This window comes from Leptodactylus fuscus, chromosome 1 (genome assembly GCF_031893055.1).
Source record: "Leptodactylus fuscus isolate aLepFus1 chromosome 1, aLepFus1.hap2, whole genome shotgun sequence".
NCBI classification, from domain to species: domain Eukaryota; kingdom Metazoa; phylum Chordata; class Amphibia; order Anura; family Leptodactylidae; genus Leptodactylus; species Leptodactylus fuscus.
Genome location: NC_134265.1, coordinates 74,150,330 through 74,174,408, shown reverse-complemented (window position 1 = coordinate 74,174,408; position 24,079 = coordinate 74,150,330). Strand labels below are relative to the sequence as shown.

Here is a 24,079-nt window from a genome sequence, read left to right as displayed (position 1 = left end):
ATTATTTTGGTCAGGAAAAATCTGCTTAGTAAAATTTGTGTGGTGTATTTGGCAAGTTTTTTGAGGTATTTTGTTTGGTGTTTTTGGAATGTGGCCATGCATTATCTTCTTAAAACGCCTTGCGGTTTTTCAGGCAGTTTTTGTCAATTCCGCATCAAAAAACATGTCAAATTCCGCGTCCAAAAATCGCAAGGCGGATTTTCCGCCTCTCATTGACTTACATTGATTTTTTCAGGCAGAATCCGCCTGAATAATGGACATGTCAATTCTTTTATCCGCTATTGGAAAATACTGTTAGCTAAAAACAAGCGGATTACATTTTTGGAGGATTTTGAGGTGGATTCTGACCAAATCCTGACCAAAAAACTCTGTGTGAACTCAGGCTTAATTTAGTCTTGAATCTCCAGGAGGAATAACAGAGGAACAATACAACAAAAAAAGATGTTCGATCCAGATGATATTTCTTGAGGAATGCTAGTATTTACTATAAGGCCCCGTTCACACGGGGCAAAAGGGGGCGGATTTTGGCACAGAATCCTCCTCAAAATCCGCCCCGTCACAATAGAAGTCTATGTAGACCGCTAGCGGTCTTTTTTCCGCTAACAGTTGGTTCCCGCAAAACAAGCTGCCCTTTCTTTAGGCAGATTCCGCCTCAGGAAATCAATACAAGTGAATGGGAGGCGGAAAACTGTGTCATGGTTTTTTGCCAAAAACCGCAACACGGTTTTATAAGGTCCATTCGCTGTGCTGGAAGGAAAAACTGTTCCCAAAACTGCCTCAATGTCAAAAACTGCTTCCTAATTCCTGAAGCGGTTTTTTTTTCCGGACCAAATTCCACCACACCCTATTCAAGGGTGAACTAGTCCTTACAGACATGTCAGGAGTGGCACCAGGTCCTCCATGAACATGAACTATTCACCTAGGTCAATGGCTGGCATCTTTTATGAAAACAGCCCATCCCCAGAGATCTGGTGTCAACCAACCTATCACATCCCTTCTTTTATCATTCGAACAGGAGTTAGAGATATAAGCTGTGATCTGATTGGTTAATGTGGGCACCCTGTGGACAGGTGTACAGTGCCAGAGGAGAAGGCTATTTCAGCTAGAGCGCCCCCTCCGCTTACAGGAGGCTGCTACTGCTGGCAGTGCTGCAGTGTGCTCAGGGTGTGGTTGCAGTACTGGGAATGGAAATAGAAGCAGCCAAGGCCGGGCGGGCAGCCAGCTGACGGCTCGTGTCTCCCTCACTTGGCCTAAATGCTGACGAGAATGTCAGATCCGCGCTAAACTCCGCCCGCCGGTCCCTCCCATCATCATCATCATCATCATCAGGCCGAGCAGTGCTGCGTGTGTCACACATTATCAGCCATCACACACGGCGAGCACACTCCGGCCCCATCTCGGCATGGCTACAGCACTCAAGGACGGCTTTGAGAAGTTCATCAGCCACAAGAATGTCTTCACCGACCTGCTGGAGAAGATCGAGGCCAAGACCGGGGTGAACAGGCGCTACATAGCACTGGGTGAGAGGAGCAGCATGCCCTGCCCTGCCTCTGGCATCTCTACCATATCAGCTGATGTGTCAGCTCCCCATACAAGGGCTATCTGTGCTGGGCCACAATGGGGGCGCTACCTGGGCCAGGGGCACCTCTGCTCTCAGCTATCACCTCCTTTGTATTGCCCAAATGGTCTGTAGGAAGTCTTGGTGGAGGGAAATGTCGCAATTCAGTCATTTTAATAACCTCATTACTTGTGCGGGAAAGTTGTCAGACATTCCCACAGGGATTGTGCCACAGATGTAGAACAATACACCGACCTATGACAAAGGTGTCAGATAAGAGGGAATGGCTTGTACTGGATGCATAGACTATTCCTTCTGTATTGTAAGACATTGTCTCTCCCCTGAGACCTTTCCCCCGAGACTGAGTTCCTACAGAAATACCCAGATGATACATTTATTCAGTTCCCATAATCCACCCCCCTTCCTTTCCGCCCACATAAAGATGTGGTATATGGCGGGTGTAGACGTTGCTTGTGACTGGTGACTGATTCCCCCCCACCTGCCAGGTGTTGCCGTTCATTTGACTGTAGAATAACAATGTAACAACACCTGCTGGTATTCCACGTGGTGGCTCCGCTGGTAGGTAACATATGGCAGAGACTGTTCTCACCAGGCAATGAATGGGCCCACCCTCAGCAGCTGGAGGCTTCTCACTCTGCATTATATCCAGCGTATAATAGACGGCGATAATGTGGGTGAAACAAAGGACTGGGGTACTGAGTATTGTAATGTCTTTCTGCAGCAGGGTTATGTATAGTGTGAGGTACTCATAGGAACATTATCTACAGATATACGGTTTATTGTATTGCTACGGTACATAGCAAGAAAAAATAAATTACATAATATTTAATTCAGGTAAGAATACTGGGGGAATTTATAAACCCATGAATGCCATTTCTGTGTAAATGTGGTGCATCTTTGTCAAACAGACCTTTCTTGCATTGGCGATGTGCCACATTGTTCCTTCTGCACCTGCTTACCCTTCTTTTGGAAGTTGTAGGGGGGTGGGGTGGAGATCAAGGCAACGAATAATTAAGGTGCATTTTATACTAGCCAGTGGCTAGCGTATAGAGCGCAAGTCTTAAAGGGGCTCCATCATTAGATTTTTGCCCCTCCCCCCATTTTTATGACTTACCGGTAAAACTGATATGTTAATGAGTCCCTCCATGCACCCTGGGCGTTCCGTGCACCCCCCAGCGTCATGCCTTCCTCATGCCCACCTCTGTTGCCTGTGCTCGAAGTCCTCCTCCTCCCTGCGAGTAACCGCCTCCAGTGTCTGTATTCTCGGCGGTAGCGAATTGTATCTTCTGCCTATCTGTGGGGAAACCATTTTTGGTCCGGCTAAAAATACTGGTTTCCCCGCGGACAGGCAGAAATCACACACTGGTGGTCACCTTTTCCAAGTCCATTCAAGTGAATGGGTTTGAAAACTGATCGCTGGGTTTCTGTCTCTTGTCTAGTTTTGCGGAGCAGAAGACTGAAACCAGCCGAATTGCACACACTGGACAACGAGCGCAGGTGTGAAAGCGCCCTTATTCACACATCCAGTTTTAGCAGATGTGTGATGTCTGTGTTACTCACATGATCCTGCTCATACTGAGGTTGTGTGATGTCCGTGGTAGATTTGTTTTCATGTGAAAAATGTATTTTTGTTTTGCAATTTTCTATACTTTTCAATGTCTCTCAGTCCATGATGGCCTCCGTGTGTTGTCCTTGATTTTCGTAGATTGATATACTTTAATGGGTGTCTGCGGTCTGTAGACTGAACCGAAATAGACCACAATAGACTGTTGGTCCATGGAGAAAACAATGGACGTCTCTATTCACCCATTGGAATCAATAGGTTCATGTGCTATCCATGAATAACACTGAGTTCACATGTTCACTAAAAGCGGATGTGTGAATGAGCCCTTATTCCTTCTAGATAGTTATGAATAAATTGACAACTGGGTGTTATCATTCCCTTTGTCCTGGGGCTATGTCTCTGCACAGTTTGTAGGATCCCCCTCATCCAAGTTGTTAAACCCCAGTTGTCAATTTATTTGTAACTTCTACTCTCTATCCCCTACCATATTTAGGAAGATTCCTGTGTATATACTGAAGCTTATGACCAGGTGTAACTGCTCGGTTTCTGCCATATCAATAGGGATTTGAATGGGGGTAAGAACATCTGACTTTGTTTCTCTCTATTGAGTGTAAGGGCCATAAATGTTGTTAGAGTACCCCTTTATACCAAATGCACAGTTAATCCAGAATGGCATTCACAATGGTTTAGCAAGCTGAGATATATAGTAGAGTTCGCACAGTCTCATCAACAGTAACTTTTTTTTCGATGACTAGCTTACATAAAGACTAATACCAAAAGCGACCATGTTGTATCATCGCCCCCTTGTGATCACCTTTCTTGTGACCTGGTGGTTCTGGTGACTGGTATTGCTGAAGTGCCCTTTCAATTTTGCGTTAGAAGACGGCTCTTGATCTTTTAGGTACCTGGGTGTAAATCCAATCTCATCCATCTTAGATCTCATTCACACTTGTGTACTTAGATGTGTATTTTCCATCAGTATTAGACTGTCCAAACCAGAAGGTGGTCTCCATCTGACCTTACTCTTAGTCTTGCACTCTTCTGAAGCGTCTTTGTGTTGGGGACCTATAGTATATGTGAGCCGCAGAGTGACCATCTTGTCCTCTGTGTATTATACAAATATCCTATGTTGTAATGTTGACACTAGCCCTGGCATATTGTATGGTTTGGGTAACAAATCCTGGTGGGGAGAACTTCAGGACACGGCATTTTAATAATAATTTAATTCTGTCTGCTGTATTATCACCCAGCAGTGCTACTAATGTAAGCATGGCGTGTCATCTGTATGGTGAAGTGTGACAAATCTCAACTGTGAAGAGTCACAAGACTGTATGACAAGAGATGTGAGAAATCCTGTCTCCAATTCATTAGTTATTTATTTGCATCTCAGTCTGAAACGCCCCAGAATCCGTCTGCCAGCTGCTTATCGCTGGGGTAGTGCATGGGCTTCTTGTACTCCTCGTATACCTATGGGTATTGACATCACACCCATATACATTATAGTCCTAGATCGAAAACTGTTCCATATAACTATGTACATCTGCCGGATGTAAAGACATGGTGTTGTATAGGTTATTCCTACAAATATCCTTTGCCATTTTTTTTCAATACGCAGTTTCTTAATCCTTCATCTCATAAATCTGTACACTTCTCCTTTAGCTAGGAGCAAGATTTCACATCCAATGTGACAGAAGTGGATATGATCAGGATTTACCTATGGCCAAATCTGATGTGCACTTGGTGGAGGATCTGTAGCTAACACTCAGTTTTGGTACACACGTTCTGGCAGTTTTACATGAGAATTCACGCCATTGTCATAAGATATGGCTATTTCATGTATAGGCTTATTCACACTTCAATTTTTTAAGTCCGTGTTCAGTCTGTATTTTTTATGCACTTAAAGAGGACCTTTCACATATTTGGGCACAGGCAGTTCTATATACTGGAGGAAAGCTGACAGTACGCTGAATTCAGCGCACTATCGGCTTTCCCGATCTGTGCCCCGGGTGAAGAGCTATCAGTCCCGGTACTGTAGCTCTTTACAGTCAGAAGGGTGTTCCTGACAGTCAGTCAGATACGTCCTTCTCCACAGCAGCGCCTATCGCGCTGTACAGTGTGAGTGGGGAGGAACGCCCCCTCCCCTCCTGATAATACCCGTCTATGGACGAGCACTGTGAGCAGAGGGAGGGGGCGTTCCTCCCCACTCACACTGTACAGCGCGATAGGCGCTGCTGTGGAGAAGGACGTATCTGACTGACTGTCAGGAACACCCTTCTGACTGTAAAGAGCTACGGTACCGGGACTGATAGCTCTTTACCCGGGGCACAGATCGGGAAAGCCGACAGTGCGCTGAAATCTATAATCCGTGGATGATTTCCTTTTTCTGTCTGTTGTTCACTGATCAAACTCATTACAAAGTATTGCATTTTTTAATGATGAATCTGTTTTTCATGTGTGAGAAATGGATGAACCACTGATATAACAGGGCTATAAAATCAAAACACTGACCGCACATGGATGTAAAAAAAAATGGACATGTGAATTAGGCCGAATATCTGAGACAAGAATGACTATGCTTACTCTTTGTGCATAATTTTTAAACCATGTGACCTAAAGTCAGTGTGCTGTGGAATTGACAAGTGTGTATGAATAGAGAGTAAAATACCCCATTCATTGTACTAGATGTGGGTTTAATAAGCGTTTACATTTAAGGATTCTGTTCCCCTCTCTGTGAGCAGCGCTTTTCTCTATGTTTTTTTTTTTTTTGCCTTTTTTGGGTGGAAACCAAGCAGAAACTACACGGACCCATTATAGTCTATGGCACTGACGGCAAATCTTTTAGAGACAGAGTGCCCAAAATGCAATCCAAAACTCACTAAATTATTGCAAAGTGCCAACACATCAATTTAACCTTAATACTGTGCGGATCCACAAGTGCGGACAATTACGGACCCGCAAAATAGTCGTGTGAATGGGGCTTTACAGAGCTTTAATTATAGAAACTATTTTGTACTGCATTGGTATAATTTTGAACAATTAATATTCACTATTTACATCGCACAGATTTGTTTTATAGTGACCGTGTAATGTTATTATGACCTATAATATCACGTCTGCTATATAACCGATACTGTATGAGATAAATAGTGAAGGGCCTCCACTCAGTACAATCTGCCCCACAGTGACCCCTACTCAGTCCAATCTGCTTCACAGTGGACCACACATAGTACATTTTGCTCCATAGTCGCCTCCATACAGTATGATCTGTGCCACAGATGGGTGCCCACAGAGAGGTTCGCCATCACTAGTCTATGGGGTCTGTCGGTTTACTAAGGTAACCTCTTTTGTTTTTTTTTTTGTTTTTTTTTGTGGATTAGGTTTCCATTGGGGGAATCCAAGCAGACCTCCCAAACAGAAATACAGATGCAGATGTGAACCTAGCCTTATATGAGGAATTCATGTCTAAATTTGCATCAGGTCCTGAATGTGTGAACAGGGAAACCTTCATGTTTATATTCAAAAGATGATCTGTCTTCTCACAGCTGATTGTTTGTTGCATTGTATCAGGACAGAGATTTTTCTAACTACTGTTTGGCACTAGAGGATCACCTACACTGTGGGAGCTTCAAAAGTTGGGCTAGCCGTGTAAAGGGGCATTCCAGTTGTAAGAACTTTCCCCAATCCAAAGGCTAGAGCAGGGGTAGGGAACCTTCGGCTCTCCAGCTGCTGTGAAACTACAACTCCCATCATGCTCCATTCACTTCCATGGGAGTTCCCAGAACAGCAGAGCCAGTATGCATGCTGGGAGTTGTAGTTTTGCAACAGCTGGAGAGCCGTACGTTCCCTACCCCTGGGCTAGAGTGTAACTTGGTGATCAGTAAGGCCCCCAATGATCACAAGAACTATTGTATTTTGCCATATATTTTCACACAACCATTTTCAATTTAAGTAATAAATCATGTTGTTTATGAACAAACCGGTGTGAGTTTTAGTAGAAATTTGTGCCAGAACTTGGCTGATGACATGTGGAACTATATTTTATAGGCAATAAAAATGTAATGACCTTTTTAATTATCAGGCTGTGTACTCTTGAAGAAAGCCATATATGAGTGACTGGGCTCGGCTTCTATCTATTGTGCCTCCAGCTATATTGCTACATTGTAGTCTGCTATGAAACAACACTTCCAGACTTTATAATGTATGTTGCACATCTGTCATTGTCAACATCTTTCCAGTTTGGTCACTTTTTGTCCCTACCACTGTCTCCTCGCTTTCTTATGTTACATTGACAAATGTCATTATCTTCGCACATAATCATATAATGTTTTTTTGTCAGAACTTATTTACATGTAGTCATCTCTTTAAGGTATGTTACACACAATCCATATTTTATCACCATCTTATATGACTCCTTACACACAGATGATTGTTTCATTGCTGGGGGACTCACCGATCGCTAGTACAGGGGTCTTGAGCCCCCATTTCCCTGCCGAGCTTTGTATTCATCAGTCCCATAGACTTTGAATAGAGAGTCAGCACGCCTGCCCTACTGTCACAGGATTGGTGGGTTTGGGGCTCCTGTCATAGTTGCTGTGAATCACCTTCTATGTAGGACAGACATGGTGGATTTTTTTTTTTTTTGTATGACAGTCTATGAATGACCTGCAACTGTATGGCATATAGTCACAGACATCAGGGAGTTTACTTTGCGCACATGAGAAGATCCATTCTGCTTCCTGTTGTAAAGCCGGCAGTCACATGAGATGTCTGATCCCATACACATTAGATTGTTGGCAAAGAGATAAAAGGTACAAGTGATTTCCGTGCTGTATTTCATGAATGACAGGTGGGAATATAGAACTAGCTTACTGGACAATCTAGGGGAAGTGAGTCAAATGTTTGTTGTGGTGCTGCAGGTGTAGAATGATTTTTTTTTTTTTTTTTTCCTTTGTATTTCTTGTCGCCCTTAAGCAATACTGAAGTAATACAGAAAACTTGGGGAGGAACGTTGCCTGCTATCCAAAAATTACACCATATATTTGACATGTTTTTGAGTCTCTTTATGCAATTTTTAACAATAATGTGCTCCGAATGGCAACAAAACGGACTCCAACTCCTTTCATAAATAACTCGTAACCATGTTCAGTCAGAAGCTGGAAAGTTTCTCTAATAAAAAAAAAAAAAGCTAGTAATTGACATCCTATGATGGTAAATATGGAACAGATATACATCTAATTATACAATATTAATAATTTTATAATGAATCATTTTATTTTAAAGCCAATGAGGCCCAACCAGTGATTAAAGTGATTCATTCACTATGTAGTATGTGTGGGTGAAGACTAGGACCCTCTTCCAAATAATTGGGACACTCAGCAGGGGTACAAGGTGACTATCTCTTCCCTATACCTGAAACAAGTCAGGTTTGGTAAATTTCCATATCGAAAATTCACGAGAGGAAGTTATAACCTATTATGAGCAATTTTTAAGAATTGTACCTAGTATGAGATTGCTGGTATCTCCATGCCCTGACATGGGAGGATTACATCAGGTGAATTCCAGATCATGATAGGAGTCTATCACCCCAGTCCTAAATCCTGTAACTCTTCATCAGTCTGTATACGGAGCTGCAAGTAGTAAGCTGAGATTTGTTTGTAGGGTTTTGTCTTGACAACGAGCCTGTGACAGAGCTTGCCATCCCAGTCCTCCTCCTTCATGGAGCACAACATACCAACAGTATAACTTTACGATGATCGAAAGTGGAGCAGATGGGGGCAGAGGAATTAGAATTTGGCACATGCCTAGGAAAACAAGAGTGGAGTGATCCACCAAATTTCCCTAACCATCATGATAACCCACTGGCGGATGCTCAGGTGGGCCTTCCCTCCTTGATAAATTGGGTTGTGGTGTAATTAGAGATAGATATTGGGGAGGGGAGTGAGGCACTCGGTGGTGATGCAGGTTTTCCACATGGAGAGGAACAATGGGCTGTCCCCGCTTATCGCTAGGTGTAAAGAATATGGGAGCTAGGTTGTAGAGTCGTAATGTGTGGAAAGCTGATAGACCCTATACTTTCATAGAGGTGAGAGCAGCTATTAACCAGTGAGCTGTAGTCTGACCATGTGACTAAAGAACATGTTACTTCCTAAGAAGAGAAAGCAGACATGTTTTCTAATCATGGATAACCCCTTTAAAATGTTACCTCATCACAAGAACTATTTTTGCAGATTGCCAAGAGTACTTTTTATTATTATGAGGAAGCCCATCATCCTCTGGGGCTATAATCCTGTAAAAGCCAATGACCTGGCCCATTCTGATTAAGAGCTCATGTTTGTGGCCATATTACAACTCCTAGGGGTCATTTGAGAGTATGTATGCTGTTGTACAACTCAGTCTGCCATTAAGACACATAGGAGGGAATTTTTAAGCACTCTGACAGTTTTCTCCATGGAATAGTTCACAAACTCCTTGTTACTGTGTGTAGACTGCCGGGACCCAGTCCACAATAATGCTATATTCTGTTTTTGTTTTGATAGAGGTAAAACATAAAGGTGCTGTGTAGTCATGCTTTTATACTGTATATAGACTGTTCATTCCTGAGGTAAAAAGCTGTGGTTGGTGTAAACTGAGAGTGGTCCATGTAGTAATCGCACAGCAACAGCTGAAGCTGCTGCGGGTATGGGAACACATGTCATTTGCATGTGTAGGAGGGGAGAGAAGGAGGCAGACTTGGCAGGAGTTTCGTTGACGTGCACTGTAGGAAGTTGCAGCCAAACTCTCTGGAAGATGATTCGGTTCCTTGGAGCAGGTAAGCAGCAGGACAGTAAATCTTCCGTATGTCTGTAGACTTATTGAGCATTGCACACTCATCTGCAGTACACAGAGAAATTCATTGCATGTAGGTTGTGTCCTTGTCTTAATAAGAAACATTTGTATGCAAGGCCTGCTATTTGGTGGTAGCCATATGTCTGTCTACACTGTGGCTAAACTTTCCAGATTGTGTTTCCATAGAGCTCACACGTGTCTTTGGCACAGACAGGTCGTGTAAGAAAACTTGAGGAAATTACGGGATTTTTTTTTTTTCCCCTCCCTCAATAAGGAATAGAAGGTCTTTGTTCTGCTTATACTTTGTGCACATCACTGTATGTCTGCTAATACCTAATGGGTTACTTGTTTTCTTATTTCCTGCACAGCGGTCATTGGCATCTTAGCAGTTTACTTGGTGTTCGGTTATGGGGCATCTCTGCTTTGCAACGTGATTGGATTTGGCTACCCGGCATATATCTCGTAAGTGTCTATAAAATCCTCTTTCTATGTTGTCGTGCCGTGAAATTTTATATCTAATTTATTCACCACTTCCATGACAAAGCTGAAAAATTCCATTTTGTCCACTTACATATCCCAGTAATATTTTATATAAGAAAAAAATGCCTTTCTTTTCATTGTCATTCATACCATTTTATTTCTTCACACATTTTTATTTATACATATGACTTTTACACGCATTACAGTTCAGGTAGTGGTACTTACTTAGCTGTTTACAGTGTGTCAGCTTTTTCTGCCATCCTGTAATGTCTAGACATATCATATAGCATTAGGAGTTCGGAGCAAGACAGGTCAGGAGATTGGGAAACAGACGGAACTTGATTCTTAGGTTGTGTAATTCCTAGAGGTCGTTTGAGACTATGGATGTTGTTGTGTATGTATGGGATATAGGACTATCGGTAAACATGTCTGCTGTATCCGGTGTCGTGGGAGAAAAGTTCTGTAATAAGGCATTTAACAGCCTATGTTACAAATGTTTTATAGTCTGAGACTATATGCTGCTGTGTGAAACTGGATGCATGTAGAGGTATAGAAGAGCCCCATAGCAGTTGTCATTGTCCTATTACATATTATACTAACCCATAATAAATATATTGGGGGCCATACGGTGGCTCAGTGGTTAGCACTGCAGCCTTGCAGCGCTGGAGTCCTGGTGTTCAAATCCTGCCATGGGCAAAAAAACATCTGCAAGGAGTTTGTATGTTCTCCCCGTGTTTGCATGGATTTCCATCCCATATTCCAAAAAAAGACATACTGATAGGGAAAAATGTACATTGTGAGCTCTATGTGGGGCTCACAATCTACATTTAAAAAAAAAAAATATATATATATTATGGATGTCCGGGTAAGGTTAGGCCTAAAGCGGTAGTGGTGATTCTTCCTACTTTTCCTTCTGGCTTACGCTCGTGGCCACAAAAAAAAATGACCACGGGCATGCGCAGTCAGCTCTGCCCAAGGCCCGACATCAGAGCTGACTGCGCATACGTAGAAGTTTGAAGCCAGCGCTGGAAGAAGACGCAGAGAGAGGCCGTTCCAGACAAAGATGGAGGCGGCGCTGGAGATTTCTCTCGAAGCATTGGGAACGCCCCTAGTGCTGTTTGAGTGCTGGGGACCGCCCCCAGTGCTGCGAGAGAACTCATTTGCATACTGAGGAAAACTGGGATTTCTACCGAATCGTGGCGCGGAGAAGTCATCTAAAGGTAGGAGAAGAATAGCCTTTCTTAAAGCTATTCCTACGGGTTGGTGATAAAAAAAAAAAAATAGCAATTTAACGATAGAATCCCTTTAAGGTCTGCAGGGGTTTCCTCTGCAGACTTTCTGCTTCAAGTATACCTATAGGAAAACTACTGGCATTTCTGTAGGTATAACTGACGTGCTGCGATTTCCAAAATTGTGAAGATTTTAGAAATTGCAGCATTTCCGCTGCATGTATTTTTTTTGCGGTGTGGCCCTAGCCTAAAGAGTTTTTCAGCCCCAAATGGATTTTTCACACTGATGACCTATCCCCATCAGTATGTGATCTATAGTGTTCCTACACCAGAATCCTGCACAGGTCAGCAGTTTCAGCAGAATGTACATGCTAGAAGCTGCTGCAGTGTATGGAAAGCACGCACAGGGTGCTGCTGTTCAATTAATTGAGCGGTACAGACTTCACCCAAGGACCACCGCTATGCAGTGTATGGGACTGTTGCTGCTCCTATTACTTGAATACTTCTCATTCACTGCGTTAACGTTCGGCATCCACGTGCTGCCAGAACAGCTGATCTTTGGTGGTCTGAACCTAAACCCTTCACAGACCGCATACTGATGACTTAGGCTAGGTTCACATCTGTGGTGGGCTCTCCATCATATGGGTTCTTCAGGAGACCCAAAAGACTGAAATCCCAACTGCTAAAACAGTGGTTACACTTGGACACCAGCTGACCCCATTGACTATAATGGGGTCTGTTAGGTGTCTGTCGATTGTCTGATGTTTTCACACTCAGACCGGCAGAGCGAGAAGTCATCCTTGTAGGACTTTTCTCTTCACTGATTTTTGGCAGTTTCTGCAGTGGAGTCGCCAATGTATACTCTGGCACACACTAAACTTTGCTGATCCTATTGATAGGTGACCAGTATGAAAACGCAGTAGATGAACCCACCAGTAATACAATTATGGCATAATATGTCACTATAAGTAAATTTTGAGAAGGACACATGAAAAAAAGTGCACAACCAAGTTACAGTATTGTTGTAAGTTAAGACATCAGTGCAAAAGTATCTGTAAATTTTCACCATGTATGTATATAAACAGCATATCAGAAAGAAAACTCGCAGTAGTAGATACAGCAATGAAACTTTGATCGCTGTATATTAAGTTGTCAAATATGTGTGTAATTTTTGTGACTTGGGGGTTATGCAGTTCCTGGGATTTGTTCCTTTGGGTATGATGGCACATGATTTTTGTCTACCTGAACCGTGTCCTCTATTCCTCATGTACAACAAGCAATTTTTCAACACTTGTCACTACAAACTAGTTAATAATCCTGGTAATCCGGTCACAGACTGCACATATTGTGCCACATGTCTTGCTATGAGAGTGTAGGCCTAATGGCCGGCAGCTCCTACCCGCAGCCTGACTTTCACAGTGCCTGAGTGTAAGGGCACACATCTGTGATGTAACTATCAGGGTAGCAGGGCAGCCGCTACCCTTGCGTTTTTTGTTTTTTGTTTTTTTTTCTTAATAGGCCGTTACCCAGCTGGTAACGGGCCCTATTTACTTACCGTTCCTGGCAGGTGGCCGACGCCACCGAAGACTGCAGCGGAGATAGGCAATTAACAGTGTTTTTTTTATGAGACCCCAGAGTATAATAATTGTTCATGGGTGTTCATTATGGGGCATAATAGCGTGTGCAGGGGCCACTACGGGGCATAATACTGTGTGTAGGGGCCACTATGGGGCATAATACTGTGTGTAGGGGCCACTATGGGGCATAATACTGTGTGTAGGGGCCACTATGGGGCATAATACTGTGTGTAGGGGCCACTATGGGGCATAATACTGTGTGTAGGGGCCACTATGGGGCATAATACTGTGTGTAGGGGCCACTATGGGGCATAATACTGTGTGTAGGGGCCACTATGGGGCATAATACTGTGTGTAGGGGCCACAATGGGGCATAATACCGTGTGCAGGAATGCGGCAGGGGGAGGCCTTCGGTGACTGTCAGGAAGGGGGGGGGGGGCATGTGAAAAGTTCGCCACGGGGCCATTCCTAGTTACACCACTGGCGCACATTTAGGTTTTGTTGATGTAGTTTTTGAAACCATAACCTGAAGTGGATTTAAAAAGAAGATTTGAATTACAATCTGTAACCATTTATAGATTCTCATTGTTCTCATTCTTATACACACCTGGTTTTATCGAGGAAAAACTTCCTCAACAAAACATGAAGTATGTCCTTAGTCTAAGGCAGGGGTAGGGAACCTTCGGCTCTCCAGCTGCTGTGAAACTACAACTCCCAGCATGCTCCATTCACATCCATGGGAGTTCCAAGAAAAGAGCAAGTAGGCATGCTGGGAGTTGTAGTTTTGCAACAGCTGGAGAGCCGTACGTTCCCTACCCCTGGTCTAAGGTCTTCTGCAAGGTCTCTCTGTGCTGAAGGCCTAAACCTAAAGATGCAGCCAAAATCTGTGCAGACACTGACATGTTTCAAATGAATGCAGCATAAAGCACTATAATAGCCATGTGTTATACAGCAAAAACATCAGCCATGAAGTGCTTTATTGCTGCTTGCTTCTAATAACTGGTGCACAGCGCATGTATTGTCCACACCGTGCAAACCCAATGACAGGTTTAATTTTAAAATACAATTTTTATTCTGGATACGCTTTTTAAGGCATGCTCACCAGATCACGTGTGATAGTCTGGATTCCCACCTCTTCTCCGTTTACAACTATGGATGCTTGCTCAGGTGTTTCCATAAGTCTCATAGATTTGGAGACCCCCTGTATACATGTATAGCCACTTTTACATCCAGTTTTTCCCTGGTTGCAACAACCCCCTCATCTGGTGAAACAGAGGTTACGGAATATTCCATAAATATCATTATTACTGATATTATTGAGTACCATGGATCTTTTTTTTTTTTTTTTTTTTTGAGCCTATTTTGACAGATATAAATCTTCCTCTTTAGTTACCTGACTTGAGGCTCAGGAAGAATGAATGTTAGTCTGATATATTGTTCCTAAGGCTGCGTGTTTGCATAGAGCACAATGCGAAGTCTGTTATGGATGTCATTTGATCTGGTATCTATTCAGTCAGGAAAGGGTTAGAACAAGTCATGCTGTTGTCTGATCAGCTTCTGCTTTTGCCACAGTTCTAGTCACATTGGTACTTATTTCATCCCAGGGAATGTCTAATACCTCTTGTTCCCCGCAGTCCTAGTTTTCGTGTTTTGTGATTTATTATTTATTTACGTAAACGGACATGTAATATTAGAGAATAGTAGATATGTTCAGAATAGTGGTTGTCCAGTGAATGGCAAATAAATGTTGTTGTTTGTTTAATGAAAAATTATAAAATGTTCCAATATACTTTCTACATCAATTGCTCACTATTTTCTAGATCTCTAATGGACAGTCCACGGTCATGTGATGGACACACAAGTGCACGGCTTGTTACTAGATAGAGCTCTGATTACTGAGATGTGACTGCAACGAGCTGTGCACCTGTGTGTCCATCATCACATGATCGTGGACTGTCCATGACGTGACCAAGACTTTTATCCACTGGAAGTAAAACAAGGATGATGACAAGTTGGGTTTTCTATCGTCTCACTACACGGACATATGTAAATGGATTAGCAGTCAAGCATGTTACTGCTGTTCCACAGGTTTACAGTATAATTTCTAAAGTGCTATGTAACATTTTGGAGCTATATAAAATATCTTGATTGTGGTGCCCTCTACTGCTGGTGATTTTTCTATATGCAAGATATCTCCCCACATGTTTTTGTACATTGCTGACTTTCTAGAATCATTGCCCCAATTGGGGCTCATAGAGGAGGGAATAGGGGGACCTCTGACATACTTAGGTTCTTATAGAGCCCATTAACTCCTAATTGCAAATGTGCTTTTACATAACACTGGATAGAAAGTTTTGCAACTTCTTAATATACTGTTATTACACTTCCCACTTCCTTTCTCCACTTAATGTCAGAGTAAATGGTTGGATTCTTGTTTGCGTTTCCTGTGTAAAATTTCATGCACACTAAAGATGTCCGTACACATTGACCAAAACTGACAATTTCGGTAAGACCAGACAACCATCTGCCCCATAGTGCCATCCTTATTCTCCCCTTACATTATGTCTGATACTTTTATTCTTGGATGCAAGTCACTGCCAGAATTGTCTAGTGGGCTTCATCCCCTCTCCTTTGAGAATACATGTATGCTCAGCCGAACAGGTTATGGATAGTGATGGCTGTTGACAGAACAACCCTTGGGCTGTGGCAGCAATCTATGTTTAGTCCAAGTACTGCTTCACTACTGCGTTTGGACTGAGAAACAGTATGACAACCACATTTCCTGACTAGCCTACTACGTTTGGAGTAATAAAGTCATGGTCCTCTATCACGGACAGCGTGTATTGACCTGCATGTGACTCTAGCAGTGTGAATGTAGTGCTAGATGCATGTATTGTAAAGTCCCTAAATAGAACCCAGAAAGGTGGCCAAATGTCAGGAATCAAGTAGTCGATGACACCAGGAAATTTGCAAGTGGTTGCTGCTTTTTTTTTTTTTTTTTTTTTTTTTTTTTTTTAATTTTTATGGTGGTTCTCTGTTTAGGCGTGAAAAATAAATCTTACATGCAGTGATATATCTATTTCCACATCTCTGGTAATATTGCACTTATTGAGTGCTGTGACACTCTGACCACAGGATACTGGCTTGAGTCATTTCCTGAAACTACCACTTCAGATTATTCTCTTTTCTTTCTTGTAATTTCATCTAAAATCTGGGTTATTTGTTTGTGTTCTCCAGACCATTATAAGCTGGTATAACCATAACGTAACAGACCTTCTGCACATTATAAAACTTTAGCTTGTGTTTTGTTTTTGTTTTTTGTTTTGTTTATCTTTTGTATCTCATACACATAAGGGTAAGTTTTACAAAAAATCTGCCTCACTCCTCCCAATCATTCCATTTCAGTCACACACACTTATTTATTTTCCATGTACACACACATGAGGGTCAGGGTATCTGCATATTGTCTCTGTTCTTTAGCTGGTGTTCTCTTTAGTATATGCGCCTTCCTGTGAATGATGTTACAATGCCTGTTAGTGATGGCAGTGACATTGTGAAACGTTGCCTCCTAGTCATGTTTTGTAATCTGCAGAAATTACGGAACATTTCAACAATGTGACAGATTTGCTTCTGTCGGGGTGTTTTCTCTGAGTCATGCTCGAAGTAACATGCCTGGGTTTTCTGCTCTTGTCTCTCACTAACACAGTATTCTGCAGAGAGGAAATGTGCCCTGTCATCTGGATACATTGGGTGTGTGTGTGAGTCACGTGACTCCCCCCCCCCCCCCCCTATAATCTATCCTACTCAGTCTGTGCCCACTCCATAGTTGTATCCATAGACTGGGTAGATGTTCTACATGTCTATAATCGGAGGTGTTAGAGATTTATAGGCGTGTCCATTCTTCTTTTCTCCTGAGGTGAATATTAATTTTGCATGTCCTAAACCAGTTTTTCAACTAGAGCAAGTTTAACGTATAAACCATAAAGCCACATGCACACTGCTGCTAGGGGAAAAAGAAAAACCTGCTATTATATGTTCTCTCTGTGTACTCTGGTTCCCAACCACATGCCAAAAATATACTGATGGGTAAATTGGCTTCCCGTAAAATAGCTGATCTTTATGGGCTTTGGGGATGAGCCGCTGACTCCTCTACTCTACAGTGCTCTCTGCACTGAGCCCCTTGTGTGAGATGTGCATTAGATATGTCAGTGTCCCATAGTACCCATACCGTTTCTGAAAGTGGTCGCATATTGTGATATTACATTGTGGTAATACTGTCCATCGTTTTTCATTCGTAAGAACAGTCATGCAGTTTTGCATCCTATTGTAATATTTTGTTAGAAATTCATACACATTTGTTTTATGACCCAAATAGAACTTAAAAATAGTCCAAGATGTCAGAGGTCATTTATGCCACTTATAACTATATTTATTCACATTCTATATGTCGGCATGTCACTCCTTTTCAGGAGTTAAAGGGGTTTTCCAGGCTCAGTCGAATAAATCATCAGTATGTCATCTGTGCGGGTCCGATACTCCGACCCCACACAGATCATCTGTCACAGCAGTGTCCGGGTGCTGGAACCTATTAATGGGCAGGTAGCAAGTACAGCACTGTTTCTCTTCAAGTATGTCCCCCAAAACCACCATGCAGTAGACAGCATTGCTGCGCCACTTCTATTACTTGAGTAGGAACAGTACTGCCTGTGCTGCCTGTCCACTGTCACAGCAGCCTCCGGGAGTGTGATCTGTGGATGGGTCATCTCTTGAAAAATCAGTTTGGATCTAGAAAACCCCTTTAGGCTAAGGCCCCATGTTGCGGAAGAGCAGCTTTTTTTTTTTTTTTTCTCGTGTTGCAGTATTTTCTGCGTTTTTTGAGCCATACCTAGAAGTGGTTACAAAGGAATGGGAAATATATAGGAAGTTCTTGTCCTTCTTCCTTCTACTGAATTCACTCCTGGCTTTGGCTCAAAAAACTGCAGAGAAATCTGCAACAAAAAAAATCTGCTTTTCTGCAACGTCAGGCCTCAGCCTTAACCCTGTAACTGCCAATTATTTTTTTTTTACTTTTGCTTTATTTATGTCTGTCTACATCCCAATAGTAAGAAAAACACTTTATCAAAATTTGCAATTTTAGTCCAATCCTCAAACTGGTATCATGCCACATACTGTCTAGTTTTGATGCCATATTTGAAAGCATTGCATGTGCGACATTGCAGCCGGACATTGTATGTTGGACATTGTTTCCTTGCATTTTTCTTGCACACTGCAAATTTCCTCTGCTTCCCCATTTCGTCGCGTTCGATGCAGTGTGATCCTGATGTTCTGAAATACGAGAACTGCACCATCAAAATGACCTCATGTGTGCAAGGCAGTGCATGCATGTGATCAGGTTAGGTTTCCGATCACGGACAACATCCTGCTGGAGCACGTGAATGTTCTGTTTCTATTCCTCAACGACAGATGGTGTCCGTAGGCGGGTTAAAGTAACCGATCCCCAATTGGGGATCGTGGAAGTTAATGGGTTAAGGGCCACACCAATTTTTGACAACTCTGATCAACTTTCTTTTGTAAAAACAGTTTGCTCGGGGCAGTGTTTGGCTGTCGATATTTCATTATGACTGTAGTAACAATTTGTTCTAATAGCCTACTTACTGTTTGATCTGCTCAGTACATTATACTGACATTATGCAGCTTTCATCACATAATGATGTATCCATTAAAGTTAGAATCCTGACATCTTGTGCTGTAAACCTCAGTTAAGTTTATCCTTCATCATGACAATGAGGATTGAAGTGAAATACTCATGGACGAGTCCTACACATTTCATTGGGGGTCCCAGTCTTCACAGCTCTATATTCTAACAAGCCAAGTACCTCTGTAATCATCAGATGACCAGGCTAGATATCTGTCCAGTGGAAGAAAGCAATTGTTTTCATACAAGGTCTACTAGCAGACGTCTTAAGAATGAAGAAGGGAAAAAAAAAATTTAATCTGGGAAGTATCCCATCTTGGGATGTATGGCTTTAGCCATACCTCTGGGGTTCATTTATCTTGAGAATGGGGCCTCATTTGTGGCCACAAGTGAATAAGAGAACGCATGTGCAAGTTTCATTTACTTGTATTCCTCTAAAAAGACCGTTCTGAATTCATAAATCTGCCACTAGAGAGAGCAAGAGAGCTCATTGCAGATTGTGTAATAGTATGTGACGAGTTTGTAAGCTCCCTCTTGTGGTGGCTCCAGGTAGTCAGAATATACAGCCAATAGTTTTCTGTAAACACTTTGGTCAGTCAGTTGTCCATAGTTTAGCATGAACTCTGATATTGATGCTAGTTAGGCCCTGTTCACACTGGACAAGAGGGGGTGGATTTTGGTGCGGAATTCACATCATAATCCATCCCCTCACAATGGTGGTCTATGTAGACCGCTAGCGTTCCTTTTTCCGCTAGCAGCAAAAAGAAATGAGCTGCCCTTTCTTCAGGCAGATTCCGCGGCTGAATTGGCCACGGTGTCCGCCTCGCAACAGCATCCTCCGGACTAGGCCTATTCATTTAGGCCTAATCCGGAGCGGAAAGCCGCAACGGGATGTCGTGCACTGCACTGGCATCCCATCGCGGCACCGCAACGGAATATGCACACGCGTATTCATGTGTGATCTAGCAGGCCTTAGTATAGTGTCCTTTCTTTTTCCTATTTGCTCATAATAAAAAAAAAATGGGTTCTAAGTCTTTAAACATAAAAAGTGACGTCTAAGCCTAATGCCTTGCAGCTTTAGGGTATGTTCACACAGAATTTTTTGCAGGCTGACTTTGAGACAGAATCTGCCTCAATGGGAACCAGTAGCAGTTTTTTTTTCTCTAACTTATCTTTTTATTTTTATTTTTTTTCTTCCCAGCTAGAGGGGGGAAATAGCGACAATCTATTTTAATACAGATTCTGCCTTGAAAAAACCCATTGAAATCAATGGGAGGCAAACTTTTTGGATGCATCTTTTGCAAAAATTGCTAGCATGTAATATATTGTCTGCCTACTTTGTACTGAGAATTGTACAAGGGTTCAGACATGCAAAATGTGTTTAAGAATGCAAATTGTGTATTAATATCCTCCACTCCATGGACGACTGCAATATGAAAACTTGAAAGAATGTATGACTGTCCATTCTCCATGGTAAATCGCACATTTCTACCTCTTTTACAAACAATAGTGTAATAATATATGAGTTATGTAATATAGATTAGATTCTAACCTACCTCACTGTGTGGCAGCAAATAGCTAGGCTACCATATTTATTTCCTGCTGGATGATGGGGATGCACGCAGCTTATTTCATGTTCTGAACTGCTTCTATTTGGTAAGAATGACATGGAAGGGACCAATCCTTGGCCAATCTGATAAGAGTAAAGCGCTGAGAAAATACATTGCAGCAGTAAATATATCGCCGTTCTAGAGGATGAGCCTCACTCCAGGAGACATTGGTAGCTAGTGGGTGAGGTGTCATTGGAGCACACAGTATAACTATGTATAAAACTCTGGTTCAGAGCCTTGTAACGCTATGCCTACATGTAGCAATAGCTTGTGGATTTTTGGTAAACCTTCTACAGCTGGTATACACAGCATATTCAGTGCAATGTATGTGAATGGGCTCTTCAATTGTTTACTTGCGTGTAGCAGAAAATGTATGCAGTGGCTTAAATTCTAAATTCTCAGTCTGCCTAGTCTACTGTAGATGCAAGATTCCCATTTGCAGTAATATGAGGTTCAATTGGGACTACTGTATGAGCTAGAGCAAATACCCCCAATGGTTTTGCAATGGAAGATGGTCAGATAAAAGTGGTAAAAATAGGAGTTGTAGATGGGTTTTAATCAGGGCATGGACATGTATTTTCTTCTTTATATTGAAAACTACTATACAGATCACGTCGTCATAAATTACTACAAATTATATTTCTCTCATTTGCCCAACTTCCAGCCCTCAAGCACAGGTTAGAAGAGAGGAGAGAGAAAAAAATCACTGTTACTGATAAGTCTATTTACAATTCTCAACCATTCATCAATTTCCAGCACTTTTGACCAAGTATTCTAGCAAAGTTACTTCTGTTCCATTAATATTTTCAGTGTTGTGAAATCCGCACATTTGTTCCTGCCATGTATGGTTCTCTAAGCTGCCTGTATCATCCATAAGGAATGTGTTTTACCTGTAGAAGATTCTCCTGTAATCTCAGCACTGACCATATATGTTCCTCTATAGAATCAAGGCAATTGAAAGTCCCAACAAGGATGACGACACTCAATGGCTGACCTACTGGGTGGTGTATGGCATATTCAGCATCATCGAGTTTTTCTCTGATATCTTCCTGTCCTGGTTTCCTTTCTACTACATGATCAAGGTGGGTTAATGTAGATCATGTTGTCTTTGTCAACTCCCCTTTTATATATACCAGACTCCTAAGCTATGTGCCCAGTGTATTAGTGGGCCCACGACTTGGTAGAAGCTCAGAGCGTATTAAAAAAATAAAAATAAAAAAATATGTGCACTCATAGGAAAGCACCTGATCTATTTGGAGTGTAGAGCCTCCAAATTAGCAAGTCTTTGCTAATGTGCCTTCAGTGTATAGACTTATGCCTCCATCAGAATTGGAGCTTTGTGATCATAAACTATGTTCACACCCATATCCTCTGGTCAACGTGCACTTATTGTAAAACCGCAGTTGGGTGTGACCACATAGTAAGTAAGCAAGTCACCTTACATACCACTTGTCTTATTATTTACCTGCATTTTACAGTGGTTTACTTTATTAGACTGTGTGCACACAGGGTGTACCTGCAGGAAGTTTGCCACTGCAAAATCTGCATTTTCAATGGGGACATGGTCTGTGTCCCAGAAGGAAAAAAGCTGAACTGAATAGAATGAGTAGTAATGGAGTGCAGGCATGTCTGCAGTATGTAATATCACTCTTTATTACAGTGTGGATTCCTCTTGTGGTGTATGGCCCCAAGCCCATCCAATGGTGCAGAGCTGCTTTACAAGAAAATCATCCGCCCCTTCTTCCTGAAGCATGAGAAACAGATGGATCACCTGGTGAAGGACATTAAAGACAAAGCATCCGAGACTGTAGACACTTTTGGAAAAGAAGGTATTACATTCACAACAACAGACTTTACCATTTGGCAACCTACAAATATCTGGGCAGCCAGTCCTAATGGGTTAAAACTATAAAGCATATGTAAGGGCGGCTGCATCTCCTGATCCAGTATAGCTAGCATGCTGCAGTGCGGTACATTGGGCATTCAGCAGGCTGGATCTTTACTAGAGGTGTAAAAGCTCACTGCGACACAAGGTCGTCTATAATCTGTTGTAGATTTTTATACTATTACTAAAAGCCCTATTTACTTCTATTATCATGTATTTGCTATGGATTTTGGTGCAAAATTTAGGTACTAAACTTTCAAACCACTTGAAAATAATTTTCTGGCAATATGTGTGCCATTAATACATTTTATAATATACTTTAACAAATTTTGGCTCCTGCTCATTCCGTTGCCTCTGTAGTGAACAGTTCTGTGTATTTCCAGAGATAATACTGATTGAAAACAGTTGGGATTGGGCTATTTATATGCAGCTATAGTTACTCCCAACTTAACAGATAAGAACTGGAGTTGTTGGAGGTGATGAAAGATCCCCTATAAGCTAAGATCACACGTTGCAAAAACTCAGCAGAAAAAAAAACAAACTGCATTTTAGGGTACCAGCAAAGTGAATGAGATTCTGGCCAATCCCATCTACACGTTGCAGGGGCAAAAAATAACACTGCAGAAAGACTGCGTTTTCATGTCAATTTTACCTAATGAAATGCTCACATTTTCCCTATAGATTTTATAAGGGAAAAAAAAAAAACGCAGAGAAAAGCAACAGCATAGACGTAATAAAAAAAAACACGGGAGAAAAAAACCACAATGCATTAAGTGTCCTGCTCGATCTTGCCATGCACTCTGCAGCTGGAGAACCCTGCTGGTTAGGCCATTCATACACAGGGAACTAGGGGGGGGATGGAAAATGAAGAGGAATTCAAGGCAGATGTCCACCTCAAATATCTCTGTTTCTACTGCGTCCCTTACTAGTCCGGTTGGACGATTATCTTCCTCTATAAATTTAAGAATGTTGACTAAATTTTTATTTTTTTTATTTTTTTTCTAGCCAAAAAGGCCGCCGTGAATTTGCTTGGCGATGAGAAGAAGAGCACTTAATCCTGGACCTGTGGATGGAGTCGGTCCCCTCTAAGCACCTCTGTGTTACAGGGGACAACAGTATCAGTTGTACTTCTCCTCGGGCCAAGGGACCTGGAACACATGGCTGACCACAGACTGGGAAGCTCTGCATTTCAGACCTCGCTGGCGCTGAGGGGCATTTATATTGTTGCCTTGGAAACCTGTTTTTTTGATATGAAGACAAGAATGTGTTGAAGTAGCTGTACTATTTTGCTGTTGTCTGTAGAGGAGGTCAGCGTTTTTATTTAAAGCCATCAAGTGTCCAAAGCTTCTATAAAGTCAGTGTGGGAAAGGCTTTTACATGTATTGTATTGTCCTGCATTTACTGGACCTGAATAAACAGTCGCCATACTGAACCCCCTCTCCTAGTGGTTGTATTTATTCATTCAGGGACGGGAGGAGTCCTTATCATTTATAGGTTTTCCTGAGCAAATAAGTTACCTGTACTAGTCTTATTCAGTTATCCATCCTCTGAGCCATGCTAAGGAATCTATTAGGAAGATGTCACTTAGGATAGCCGTATACAAGCTGGCAACGGTCTTTCCCAATCCAGCTCTGC

The 24,079-nt window shown here is 42.1% G+C and overlaps 1 protein-coding gene across 1 annotated transcript; it reads left to right on the top strand.

Annotated features, from left to right (window-relative positions):
* The first annotated feature begins 1,293 nt into the window (after positions 1–1,293).
* REEP5 (receptor accessory protein 5) lies at positions 1,294–23,885 on the top strand. The gene is made up of 5 exons (XM_075272027.1): positions 1,294–1,520; positions 10,337–10,430; positions 21,503–21,641; positions 22,220–22,388; positions 23,450–23,885. Exons 1-5 carry the CDS (start codon positions 1,403–1,405, stop codon positions 23,497–23,499), a joined length of 570 nt encoding a protein of 189 aa, XP_075128128.1. The 5' UTR covers positions 1,294–1,402; the 3' UTR covers positions 23,500–23,885.
* Positions 23,886–24,079: the final 194 nt, after the last annotated feature.

Coding starts and splice junctions, on each gene's coding strand:
- REEP5 (XM_075272027.1), top strand. CDS start 1,403: ATGGCTACAGCACTCAAGGACGGCTTTGAGAAGTTCATCAGCCACAAG. Junction 21,642..22,219: donor CTTTCTACTACATGATCAAG/GTGGGTTAATGT, acceptor TCTTTATTACAG/TGTGGATTCCTCTTGTGGTG. Junction 22,389..23,449: donor AGACACTTTTGGAAAAGAAG/GTATTACATTCA, acceptor TTTTTTTTCTAG/CCAAAAAGGCCGCCGTGAAT.